Source organism: Chiloscyllium plagiosum, unplaced genomic scaffold (genome assembly GCF_037043375.1).
Source record: "Chiloscyllium plagiosum isolate Xiang-an unplaced genomic scaffold, Cpla_swu_hap1 HiC_scaffold_8, whole genome shotgun sequence".
Taxonomy (NCBI): Eukaryota; Metazoa; Chordata; class Chondrichthyes; order Orectolobiformes; family Hemiscylliidae; genus Chiloscyllium; species Chiloscyllium plagiosum.
Window position 1 is genome coordinate 5,744,212 of NW_028270146.1, and position 12,322 is coordinate 5,756,533.

General features: G+C 54.3%; 1 protein-coding gene across 1 annotated transcript in view; it reads left to right on the forward strand.

Moving 5' to 3' along the window:
* Window positions 1-12,322, forward strand: part of LOC122547709 (uncharacterized) — a 609,753-nt gene that overhangs the window by 503,969 nt on the left and 93,462 nt on the right. The window contains exons 83-84 of the mRNA XM_087989511.1: window positions 4,830-4,898; window positions 9,977-10,125. Of these exons, the coding sequence (XP_087845637.1) occupies window positions 4,830-4,898; window positions 9,977-10,125 (218 nt within the window). The remainder of the gene's footprint in view (window positions 1-4,829; window positions 4,899-9,976; window positions 10,126-12,322) is intronic.

Genomic DNA, 12,322 nt, shown 5'->3' on the forward strand with positions numbered 1-12,322 from the left:
TTGATTAGGGACAGTCAGCATAGTTTTGTGAAGGGTAGGTCGTGCCTCACAAACCTTGTTGCGTTCTTTGAGAAGGTGACCAAACGGGTAGATGAGGGTAAAGCGGTTGAAGTGGTGTATATGGATTTCAGTAAGGTGTTTGATAAATACAGGGGCATGGGATTGAGGGTGATTTAGCGGTTTGAATCAGAAATTGGCTAGCTGAAAGAAGACAGAGCGTGGCCGTTGATGGGAAATGTTTATCCTGGAGTTCAGTTACTAGTGAAGTATTGCAAGGATCTGTTTTGGGTCCACATGTTTGTCATTTTTATAAATGACCTGGATGAGGGCGTAGAAGGATGGTTTGGTAAATTTGCGGATGACACTAAGGTCAGTAGAGTATTGGATGGTGTTGAAGGATGTTGTAGATTACAAAGGGACATAGATAAGCTGCAGAGCTGGGCTGAGAGGTGGCAAATGGAGTTTAATGTGGAAAAGTGTGAGGTGAATCACTTTGGAAGGACTAACAGGAATACAGAATACTGGGCTAATGGTAAGATTCTTAGTAGTGTAGATGAGCAGAGAGATCTCGGTGTCCATGTACATAGATCCCTGAAAGTTGCCACCCAGGTTGATAGAAGAAGGGCTTCCTGAAGAAGGGCTTATGCCCGAAACGTCGATTCTCCTGCTCCTTGGATGCTGCCTGACCTGCTGCGCTTTTCTAGCAACACATTTTCAGCTCTGATCTCCAGCATCTGCAGACCTCACTTTCTACCCAGATTGATAGGGTTGTTAACAAGGCGTACGGTGTGTTAGCTCTTATTGGTAGAGGGATTGAGTTTCGGAGCCACGAGGTCATGCTGCAGTTTACAAAACTCTGAGTATTGTGTACAGTTCTGGTCACTGCATTATAGGAAGGATGTGGAGACTTGACTTTGGACACGGTTCAGAGGAGATTTACTAGGATGTTGCCTGGTTTGGAGGGAAGGTCTTACGAGGAAAGGCTGAGGGATTTGAGGCTGTTTTTGTTAGAGAGAAGAAGATTAAGAGGTGATTTAATAGAGGCATACAAGATAATAAGATGGTCAGATAGGGTGCACAGGGAGAGCCTTTTCCCTCAGGTGGTGATGGCTAACATGAGGAGACATAGCTTTAAATTGAGAGGTGATAGATATAGGACAGATGTCAGAGGTAGATTCTTTACTCAGAGAGTAGTGGGGGGGGTGGAACGAGTAGTAAGAGGGTAGCTAGGGAAAGGGTAGGTCCAATCATGAACAAAGGAGGGAATTCATGAGTGGGAGCTGAAGGAAGTGGGTGAGGTCCTTAACGAGTACTTTGCATTGGCATTCACTAAAGAGAAGGACATGGTGGATGATGAGTCTCAGGAGGGGTGTATTGATATGCCTGGGCATGTCGATTATAAAACAGGAGGAGGTGTTGGATGCTCTGAAAGGCACTAAAGTAGACAAATCCCCAGGACCCAATGGGATCTACCTGAGAATGCTGAGGAAATTGCTGGGGCCTTGAATGAGATCTTTGTATCTCTTTAGTTACAGGAGAGGTCCCAGAGGACTGGAGAATGGCCAACGTTGTCCCTTTGTTTAAGGGATAATCCAGGAAATCACAGGCTGGTGAGCTTTATATCAGTGCGAGGGAAATTATAGAAGAAGATTCTTAGGGTCAGGATTTACTCGCATTTGGATAAATATGGAGTTATTACTGATTGGCTTGATCATAGAAAACAGAGAGTAGTGGTGGAAGGGTATTTTTCGGACTGGAGATCAGCGACCAGCAGTGTTCCACAGGGATCTGTCCTGTATCCACTTTTGTTTGTCCTTTTATATAAACAGTTTGGCTGAGAATGTTGGAGTCATGGTGAGTAAGTTTGCAGATGACACCAAAGTTGGTGAAGAAGGTTATCGGAGATTACAAAGGGATCTTGATCAGTTGGGTCAATGGGCTGAGGAGTGACAGATGGACTTTCATCTGGATAAGTGCGAGGTGCTGCATTTTGGTAAAAGAAACAAAGGCCATGAATTATATAATTAATGGCAGGGCCCTGGGTAATGTTATAGAACAGAGAGACCTAGAGATTCAGGTACATAATTCTTTGGAAGTTACATGATAGGTAAACAGGGTGGTTAAGACGACATTTAGAATGCTCGCCTTCTTTGCTCAGACCATTGTGTATAGGCGTTGGGATCTGAAAATGTGTTGCTGGAAAAGCGCAGCAGGTCAGGCAGCATCCAGGGAACAGGAGAATCGACGTTTCGGGCATAAGCCCTTCTTCAGGAATGAGGAAAGTGTGTCCAGCAGGCTAAGATAAAAGGTAGGGAGGAGGGACTTGGGGGAGGGGAGTTGGAAATGCGATAGGTGGAGGGAGGTCAAGGTGAGGGTGATAGGCCGGAGTGGGGTGGGGGCAGAGAGGTCAGGAAGAAGATTGCAGGTTAGGAAGGCGGTGCTGAGTTCGAGGGATTTGAGTGAGACAAGGTGGGGGGAGGGGAAATGAGGAAACTGGAGAAATCCGAGTTTGTCCCTTGTGGTTGGAGGGTTCCCAGGCAGAAGATGAGGCGTTGGGATGTCAGGTTGAGGTTGTACAGGACATTAATAAGGCCACTTTTGGGGTACTGTGTACGGTTCCAGTTGCCCTGCTATAGGAAGGATATTATTAAATTGGATATAGTTCAAAAAGGATTTACCAGGATGTTGCCCAGGATGGAGGGTTTGACTTATAAGGAGAGGCTGCGTCAGCTGGGACTTGTTTCACTGGTGTGTAGGATGTTGAAGGGTGACCTTATAGAGGTTTATAAAATCATGAGGGCCATAGATAAGGTGAAAAGCAAAGGTCTTTTCCCCAGGGTGGGGGTGTTCAAAAGGTTTTTAAGGTGAGAGAAGAAAGATTTGAAAAGGACATGAGGGGCAACTTTTTTTCACACAGAATGGTTCGTGTGTGGAATAAACTGCCAGAGGAAGTGGTGGCTATGGATACAGTTACGATGTTTAAACGACATTTGGATAAGTCCATGAATAGGAAAGGTTTGGAGAACGCTTTTATTCTGTTTACAAAGCAAGAGTGAAGTGAGAAAATAAATACTTTTGACAGTGTCCTTGTGGTTTTTCCTTTCATAGCCATGAGGGTCGTGCCATGCTCAAGCTCCCCAGATAGTTCACGGTGCTGACTGGTGCTCTGGTACTCTGGCTACAGTGACCATTGGGTATTTCATCCTCCCGTCTTGGCATATGGCCCAAGTCTTGCACGTGTGGAGCAGATTGGACTGTGTTCCTGCCTGTCCAGTTTGGTCAGCACACTCACTCCCCCTTTACCCCGAACCTGCTGTCCCAGGCCAGCCAAAAAGTACACTTGCTCTGGCAATTTGGACATGTCTCCTCATCGATGCAGACTGCTCGAGAGAGAGAGAGAGAGAGAGAGAGTGCGTGCGGTGAGTGTAGCTGCTGCTGACTGGTTTGGGGCACGGATTGTGAGGTTAGGTTTGGATATCTGGTCTTCCTGGAACAGGCTGGTACTGGAGCTGAGTTCTCTTCCTGGTTATAATCGTGAAGATGCCGTGTGTGTTGGAGAGTAAGTCAGCGCTGCTGTGATCAGACTGCCACAGAGACCCGGACAGACGGGGAGCCAGTGCAGGAGCAGGTGGACACACTACCCTGGGGAAAGATCAGGCTCCAGTCATGGAACCATGGGAGAGCTGGATGGTAGCGCAGGAGTATTACAGGAGGACAGGTGGTCAACTGTGTCAGTGGGCAGCACACTCACCTCTGAAAGGAAATGTCATGGCCGAGCAACAACTGCAGGCTGACTTCCCACTGTTATCGATGCACAATGTCACGGTATTCCTGTGCTGACACTCCATGAATCTGTACCATCCAGTCTCTGGGTTCAGCTCAGTGACCCAGAGGCTTGGGAGGTTGTGAGGGGAGTGCCACACTGTCTGAGGTGCCATCTTGCAGTCAAAACATTTTAGCTGAGCCCCAATCTGCATCTTTTGGTGAGAGCAGAGTGTTGGGGTGGAGGAGGCGTGGGGAGTTCACTCCTGCATCCTGGTCATTGTGTGTCCATTGGCCAACATCACAGAAGTAAATATTTAGTCAGAGGTCATCGTGGGGTGGCATGGTGGCACAGTGGTTAGCACTGCTACCTCACAGCACCAGAGACCTGGGTTCAATTCTGTGTGGAGTTTGCACATTCTTCCTGTGTCTGTGTGGGTTTCCTCCGGGTGCTCCGGTTTCCTCCCAGAGTCCAAAAATGTGCAGGTCAGGTGAATTGGCCACGCTAAATTGCCCGGAGTGCTAGGTAAGGGGTAAATGTACAGGAATGGGTATGGGTGGGTTGCTCTTCGGCGGGTCGATGTGGACTTGTTGGGCCGAAGGGCCTGTTTCCACACTGTAAGTAATCTAATCTAATCTAATCTAAAACGTATCACACTGTGATTGTGGGATCTTGCTGTGCACAAATTGGCTGCTGCATTTCCTGCAGATGGGTGGCTACATTTATAGCTATTGGAGTTATTCCTGTGGATGTGAAAGGTGCTATGGAAATTGAAAACCCATTTTCTTTTTTAATCATTGACAGTTTTTCCAGTATCGGCCCCTGCAGCAGAAGCAACTTTCACCTTCCTTGGAGGCAAGGGGGCGTCTAATACACACTCTCTCTCTCTGTCTAACAGCCCCACGCGCGTGCTCAGCTCTCCTTCTCTATCACTGGGGCCTACCTGAGACTACAGTGTGTTTGACCACTGTGTGGCAACGCTGCCGGTGTGTGTGGGGGGGGGGGCGTTGCTCCTGGCTGTCACTGTCTCTGTACCATGTTGAATGTCCTGCTCTTTTCTTTCCAGATGTACCCATCACAGAAAGCCCCGAAGCCTATCTCAAAATGACAGAGAGCACTTTGAGAACTTCAGCTGGTAGGCACTTGATGCCGCATGTGTCCCAACCCACCCACCATCACCAACCCCCCCCCCCCCCCCCCCCCTCATCAACCTGCAGCACTCCATGCCATACGTTACCGTTCACTCTCGACAGTCTGCTCAGCCCTCTCTGCCCACTCCCCACCCCCCTTGCCCGTTCTCCATGCTGCTGTCATCGCACTGCACCGGTCTGCATGCTGATGCATGTTAACGGCTGACCCCGGCTCCCGAATTCCATCCGCGCCCCTCACCCTCACTCGCCCAGGATGCCCATCACAGTTCAGGCGATCGAGGGTGTTTCCCCTGATGGGGGAGGGACAGCACTATTGGGGGATGGGCTGACATGAGAGGAAAGACAGATAGAATGGCCTTGCACAGGCAGAGCTCGTTCAGCCCGTCCTGCTAATGCCAGCCCTTTGTGAGGGCTGTTCACTCAGTTCCACTCATACACCCTTTGCCCAGAGCCCTCCAATGTTTGGGTCTATTTTGGGAAGTTACCATCAAATCAGTTTCCACTTCCACACCAGGCAACTCGTTCCAGATCTTTATAACTCACTGCATCTGACATTCTCCTCATCTGTCTGTCTATCTGCTCCATCTCTCTCATTGTATCCCTGAGATGTCCCATGTATTGTGCGCTGATAACAAGAGGGAATTGATCCTATCTTGGATGTAGGTTTGCTCACTGAGCTGGAAGGTTCATTTACAGACACTTTGTCACCCTACTAGGTAACATCTTCAGTGGGCCTCAGGCGAAGCACTGTACATGATTCCTGCTGTCTAATCATATGTTTGGGGTTCTTTGGGTTGATGATGTCATTTCCGGTGGTGCTGTCACTTCCTGTTTCTTTTCTCAGGGGGTGGTAGATGGGGTCTAACTCGATGTGTTTGTTGATAGAGTTCCGGTTGGAATGTTATGCTTCCAGGAATTCTCATGCGTGTCTCTGTTTGGCTTGTCCTAGGGTGGATGTGCTGTCCCAGTCGAAGTGGTGTCCTTCCTCATCCATATGTGAGGATACTAGTGAGAGAGGGTCATGTCTTTTTGTGGCTAGTTGGTGTTCATGTAGCCTGGTGGCTAGTTTTCTGCCTGTTTGTCCAATGTAGTGTTTGTTACAGTCCTTGCACGGTATTTTGTAAATGACATTAGTTTTGCTTGTTGTCCGTAATGGGTCAAGTTCATTAGCTGCTGTTTTAGTGTGTTGGTGGGTTTGTATGAAAACAGCAGCTAATGAACTTGACCCATTACGGACAACAAGCAAAACTAACGTCATTTACAAAATACCGTGCAAGGACTGTAACAAACACTACATTGGACAAACAGGCAGAAAACTAGCCACCAGGATACATGAACACCAACTAGCCACAAAAAGACATGACCCTCTCTCACTAGTATCCTCACATATGGATGAGGAAGGACACCACTTCGACTGGGACAACACATCCATCCTAGGACAAGCCAAACAGAGACACGCATGAGAATTCCTAGAAGCATAACATTCCAACTGAAACTCTATCAACAAACACATTGAGTTAGACCCCATCTACCACCCCCTGAGAAAAGAAACAGGAAGTGACTTCACCACAGGAAATGACATCACCAACCCAAACATATAAATAGAAAGCAGGAATTATCAGTATTGCTTCACCTGAAGCCCACTGAAGATGTTACCTAGTAAGGTAACGAAACGTCTGGAAATGAACCTTCCAGCTCAGCGAGCAAACCTACATCCAGAACCTCAAACTCAGCTACAAATCTTCTTAAAACTTGCTATGATCCTATCTTAATAAATGTGCTGACACACCCCCCCTCAGGAGTCACAGTCTCCCTGTGCTGTCACTCTCCGAAACTGTCACTGTCCAGTCTCTGAGTTGGGGGTTGTGGGTGAGTCTGCATGGGGGGGGCCTGTGTTGGGGGTGGGGCCGAGGAGGGGTAACAATGGGTTTGAGGGTCAAAAGGGAATTGTGAGGATACAGGATGTGGGGTCGGAAGGGGGTGTTGGGAGGTTGGGAGCACAACTGGGGGCAGCTGGGAGGTGGGAATGGTTGGCTGAGTGCGTGGCAGGGTGTCCTGGGCTGGTATCAGCTCTCCCCATGTGGGTAGAGGGTGAATATAATATCCTGCCCCCGCGGGCTACATGCCACTGTATGAGCATTGTGACGAGAGCCAGTCTCTGGGAGGGGGCAGTCACTCAGAGGCAGCAGCTTGGTGCAGTCGGCTCGCTGTTTGAGAGTGGGGAACGGCCTTGGGGAGGGGCATCTGTCACTGTGACCCTGTCAGTGAGGGAGCTGGGGATTCCTGGCTTCAGGCTCCTTTGTTACAGACTGCTCCTGCCCTCCTCTGCTTGACCCCACACTAACCTCTTTTCCATTCTCATTCTCTCTGTCTTCCCCACTCTCCCTCAACCCCCCACTCTCTCTACTCCACTCTCCTACTCTCCGCCCACTCTCCTCCTCCACCCCCCACTCTCCTCCTCCTCCTCCCCCCCACTCTCCTCCTCCTCCGCCCCCCACTCTCCTCCTCCTCCGCCACCCACTCTCCTCCTCCTCCGCCCCCCACTCTCCTCCTCCTCCGCCCCCCCACTCTCCCCCCACGTCCTCCCCCCACTCTCCCCCCACGTCCTCCCCCCACTCTCCCCCCACGTCCTCCCCCCACTCTCCTCCTCCTCCTCCCCCCCACTCTCCTCCTCCTCCTCCCCCCCACTCTCCTCCTCCTCCCCCTCCCCCCACTCTCCTCCTCCTGCCCCCCCCACTCACCTCCTCCTCCTCCACCTCCTCCCCCCCAATTCCTCCTCCTCCTCCTCCCCCTCCCCCCACTCTCCTCCTCCTGCCCCCCCACTCACCTCCTCCTCCTCCACCTCCTCCCCCCCAATTCCTCCTCCTCCACCTCCTCCCCCCCAATTCCTCCTCCTCCTCCTCCTCCCCCCACTCTCCTCCTCCTCCTCCCCCCCACTCCTCCTCCTCCTCCTCCTCCCCCCCACTCTCCTCCTCCTCCTCCACCTCACTCTCCTCCTCCTCCTCCCCCCCACTCCTCCTCCTCCTCCTCCCCCCACTCCTCCTCCCCCCACTCCTCCTCCCCCCACTCCTCCTCCTCCTCCTGCCCCACACTCCTCCTCCCCCTACTCCTCCTCCTCCTCCTCCTCCTCCTCCTCCTCCTCCCCCCCACTCTCCTCCTCCTCCTCCACCCCACTCTCCTCCTCCTCCTCCTCCCCCCACTCCTCCTCCTCCTCCTCCACCCCACTCTCCTCCTCCTCCTCCCCCCCCATTCCTCCTCCTCCTCCTCCTCCCTCCACTCTCCTCCTCCTCCTCCACCCCACTCTCCTCCTCCTCCTCCTCCCCCACTCCTCCTCCTTCTCCTCCTCCTCCACCCCACTCTCCTCCTCCTCCTCCCCCCACTCCTCCTCCTCCTCCTCCTCCACCCCACTCTCCTCCTCCTCCTCCCCCCCACTCCTCCTCCTCCTCCTCCTCCTCCCCCCACTCTCCTCCTCCTCCTCCACCCCACTCTCCTCCTCCTCCTCCTCCCCCCACTCCTCCTCCTTCACCTCCTCCTCCACCCCACTCTCCTCCTCCTCCTCCCCCCCACTCCTCCTCCTCCTCCTCCCCCCCACTCCTCCTCCTCCTCCTCCCCCCCACTCCTCCTCCTCCTCCCCCCCCACTCTCCTCCTCCTCCTCTACCCCACTCTCCTCCTCCTCCCCCCCCCCACTCTCCTCCTCCCCCCCACTCTCCTCCTCCCCCCCCACTCTCCTCCTCCTCCCCCCCACTCTTCTCCTCCACCCCACTCCTCCTCCTCATCCTCCTCCTCCTCTCCCTCCTCCTCTCCCCCACTCTCCTCCTCTTCTGCCCCATTCCTCCTCCCCCTCCTCCCCCCACTCTCCTCCTCCGCCCCCCACTCGCCGCCACTTCCTCCCCCCACTCTCCTCCTCCTCCTCCCCCACTCTCCTCCTCCCCCCACTCTCCTCCTCCTCCCCCCACTCTCCTCCAACCCCCATTCTCCTCCTCCTCCCCCCACTCTCCTCCTCCCCCCACTCTCCTCCTCCCCCCACTCTCCTCCTCCTCCCCCCACTCTCCTCCTCCTTCCCCCACTCTCCTCCTCCTCCTCCCCCCACTCTCCTCCTCCCCCCACTCTCCTCCTCCTCTCCCCCCTCCTCCACCTCCTCCTCTCCCCCCCTCCTCCACCTCCTCCCCCCTCCTCCTCCTCCTCTCCCCTCCTCCTCCTCCTCCCCCCACTCTCCTCCTCCCCCCACTCTCCTCCTCCTCTCCCCCCCTCCTCCACCTCCTCCTCTCCCCCCCTCCTCCACCTCCTCCCCCCTCCTCCTCCTCCTCTCCCCTCCTCCTCCTCCTCTCCCCCCCACTCTCCTCCTCCCCCCACTCTCCTCCTCCCCCCACTCTCCTCCTCCCCCCACTCTCCTCCTCCCCCCACTCTCCTCCTCCTCACCCCCACTCTCCTCCTCCCCCCACTCTCCTCCTCCCCCCACTCTCCTCCTCCTCTCCCCCACTCTCCTCCTCCTCCTCCTCCTCTCCCCCTCCTCCTCCTCCTCCTCTCCCCCCCTCCTCCTCCTCTCCCCCACTCTCCTCCTCCTCCTCCCCCCCAACTCTCCTCCTCTTCGCCCCCACTCTCCTCCTCCTCCCCCCACTCTCCTCCTCCCCCCACTCTCCTCCTCCCCCCCCACTCTCCACCTCCTCCCCCCCACTCTCCTTCTCCTCCCCCCACTCTCCTCCTCCTCCCCCCCACTCTCCTCCTCCTCCCCCCACTCCTCCTCCTCTCCCCACTCCTTCCCCTCCTCCTCCCCCCCACTCCTCCTCCTCCTCCTCCTCCTCCTCCCCCCCACTCCTCCTCCTCCTCTCCCCCCACTCTCCTCCTCCTCCTCCCCCCTCCTCTCCTCCTCCTCCTCCCCCCTCCTCTCCTCCTCCTCCTCCCCCCTCCTCTCCTCCTACTCCCCCCCCCACTCTTCCTTCTCCCCCCCCTCCTCCTCCTCCCCCCCACTCTTCTCCTCACCACACCTCTCCAATTCTCACTCCTTCTCCCCCCCCCACCCCACCAGCTCCTGTTCTTATCATCTCTCTCTCTTGCTCACAGGGAATGTTGGTCCAGATGCCATCCCGTGGCATCCAGCCCCCAGCCCCGAGGGCAGCAGGAAGTGCCAATACCAGCAGACAGAGATCGCCAACAGACAGCATGTGCCTGGTGGTGCCCAGAGCTCGGCCCACCATCATAGTGACAGCTATGTAAGTGCCTGGGTAAGGGAGTACCAACCCCGGTGACATGTGGTTGCCGAAGGGGGCATTTTGCTGCAACTCAGACTGAGTCAGTCCCATGGAGTGGTCACCCCACACCCACCTACAGCCCCAAAGAGCACAATGGGCTAAAGAACGCGCCTACTCCGTTCTCTGGCAGGGAGCGATGCTGAGCACCTGGAGACTGGCTGATATTACAGCCTCTGTCCCTGTCACAGCCACCACTCCCTCCCTCCCCAGTGATGGGGATGGCTTTGACTGTCAAAGGGAGTGGATTAGACTCCCTGTTGTTGGAATAGAGTCTGGGAATCAGACCGGCATCTTGCAAATCAGCCCAGATACAACCGCCGTTTCCATTTCCTGGTACTAGTGACCCAAAAGAAATGAGTTTCTGTCTCTCGGCTTGGAGCTTGCACAGCCTTAATCTCCCACCGTGACACGACATTGTACATTTCACACCAACAACCAATGACTAGGAATGGAGAGGGAGCTTTACTCTGTAACCAACCCCGTGCTGTGCCTGTCCTGGGAGTGTTTGTTGGGGACAGTGTAGAGGGAGTTTTAGGATTACTGGTGCTGGAAGAGCACAGCAGTTCAGGCAGCATCCAAGGAGCAGCGAAATCGACGTTTCGGGCAAAAGCCCTTCATCAGGAATAAAGGCAGAGAGCCTGAAGCGTGGAGAGATAAGCTAGAGGAGGGTGGGGGTGGGGAGAAAGTAGCATAGAGTACAATAGGTGAGTGGGGGAGGGGATGAAGGTGATAGGTCAGGGAGGAGAGGGTGGAGTGGATAGGTGGAAAAGGAGCTGGGCAGGTCGGACAAGTCCGGACAAGTCATGGGGACAGTGCTGAAGTGGAGGTTAGAAACTAGGATGAGGTGGGGGAAGGGGAAATGAGGAAACTGTCGAAGTCCACATTGATGCCCTGGGGTTGAAGTGTTCCGAGACGGAAGATGAGGCGTTCTTCCTCCAGACGTCTGGTAGTGAGGGAGCGGCGGTGGAGGAGGCCCAGGACCTCCATGTCCTCAGCAGAGTGGGAGGGGGAGTTGAAATGTTGGGCCACGGGGCGGTTTGGTTGATTGGTGCGGGTGTCTCGGAGATGTTCCCTAAAGCGCTCTGCTAGGAGGTGCCCAGTCTCCCCAATGTAGAGGAGACCGCATCAGGAGCAACGGATACAATAAATGATATTGGTGGATGTGCAAGTAAAACTTTGATGGATGTGGAAGGCTCCTTTAGGGCCTTGGATGGAGGTGAGGGAGGAGGTGTGGGCATAGGTTTTACAGTTCCTGCAGTGGCAGGGGAAAGTGCCAGGATGGGAGGGTGGGTTGTAGGGGGGCATGGACCTGACCAGGTAGTCACGGAGGGAATGGTCTTTGCGGAAGGCGGAGAGGGGTGGGGAGGGAAATATATCCCTGGTGGTGGGGTCTGTTTGGAGGTGGCAGAAATGTCGGCGGATGATTTGGTTTATGCGAAGGTTGGTAGGGTGGAAGGTGAGCACCAGGGGCGCTCTGTCCTTGTTACGGTTAGAGGGGTGGGGTCTGAGGGCGGAGGTGCGGGATGTGGACGAGATGCGTTGGAGGGCCACGTGGAAAGGGAAATTGCGGTCTCTAAAGAAGGAGGCCATCTGGTGTGTTCTGTGGTGGAACTGGTCCTCCTGGGAGCAGATACGGCAGAGGCGGAGGAATTGGGAATACGGGATGGCATTTTTGCAAGAGGTAGGGTGGGAAGAGGTGTAATCCAGGTAGCTGTGGGAGTCGGTGGGTTGGTAAAAAATGTCAGTGTCAAGACGGTCGTCATTAATGGAGATGGAGAGGTCCAGGAAGGGGAGGGAGGTGTCAGAGATGGTCCAGGTAAATTTAAGGTCAGGGTGGAATGTGTTAGTGAAGTTGATGAATTGCTCAACCTCCTCGCGGGAGCACGAGGTGGCGCCAATGCAGTCATCAATGTAGCGGAGGAAGAGGTGGGGAGTGGTGCCGGTGTAATTACGGAAGATAAACTGCTCTACGTAGCCAACAAAGAGACAGGCATAGCTGGGGCCCATATGTGTGCCCATGGCTACCCCTTTGGTCTGGAGGAAGTGGGAGGATTCAAAGGAGAAATTGTTAAGGGTGAGGACCAGTTCAGCCAAACGAATGAGAGTGTCGGTGGAAGGGTACTGTTGGGAACGTCTGGAGAGGAAAAAACGGAGGGCT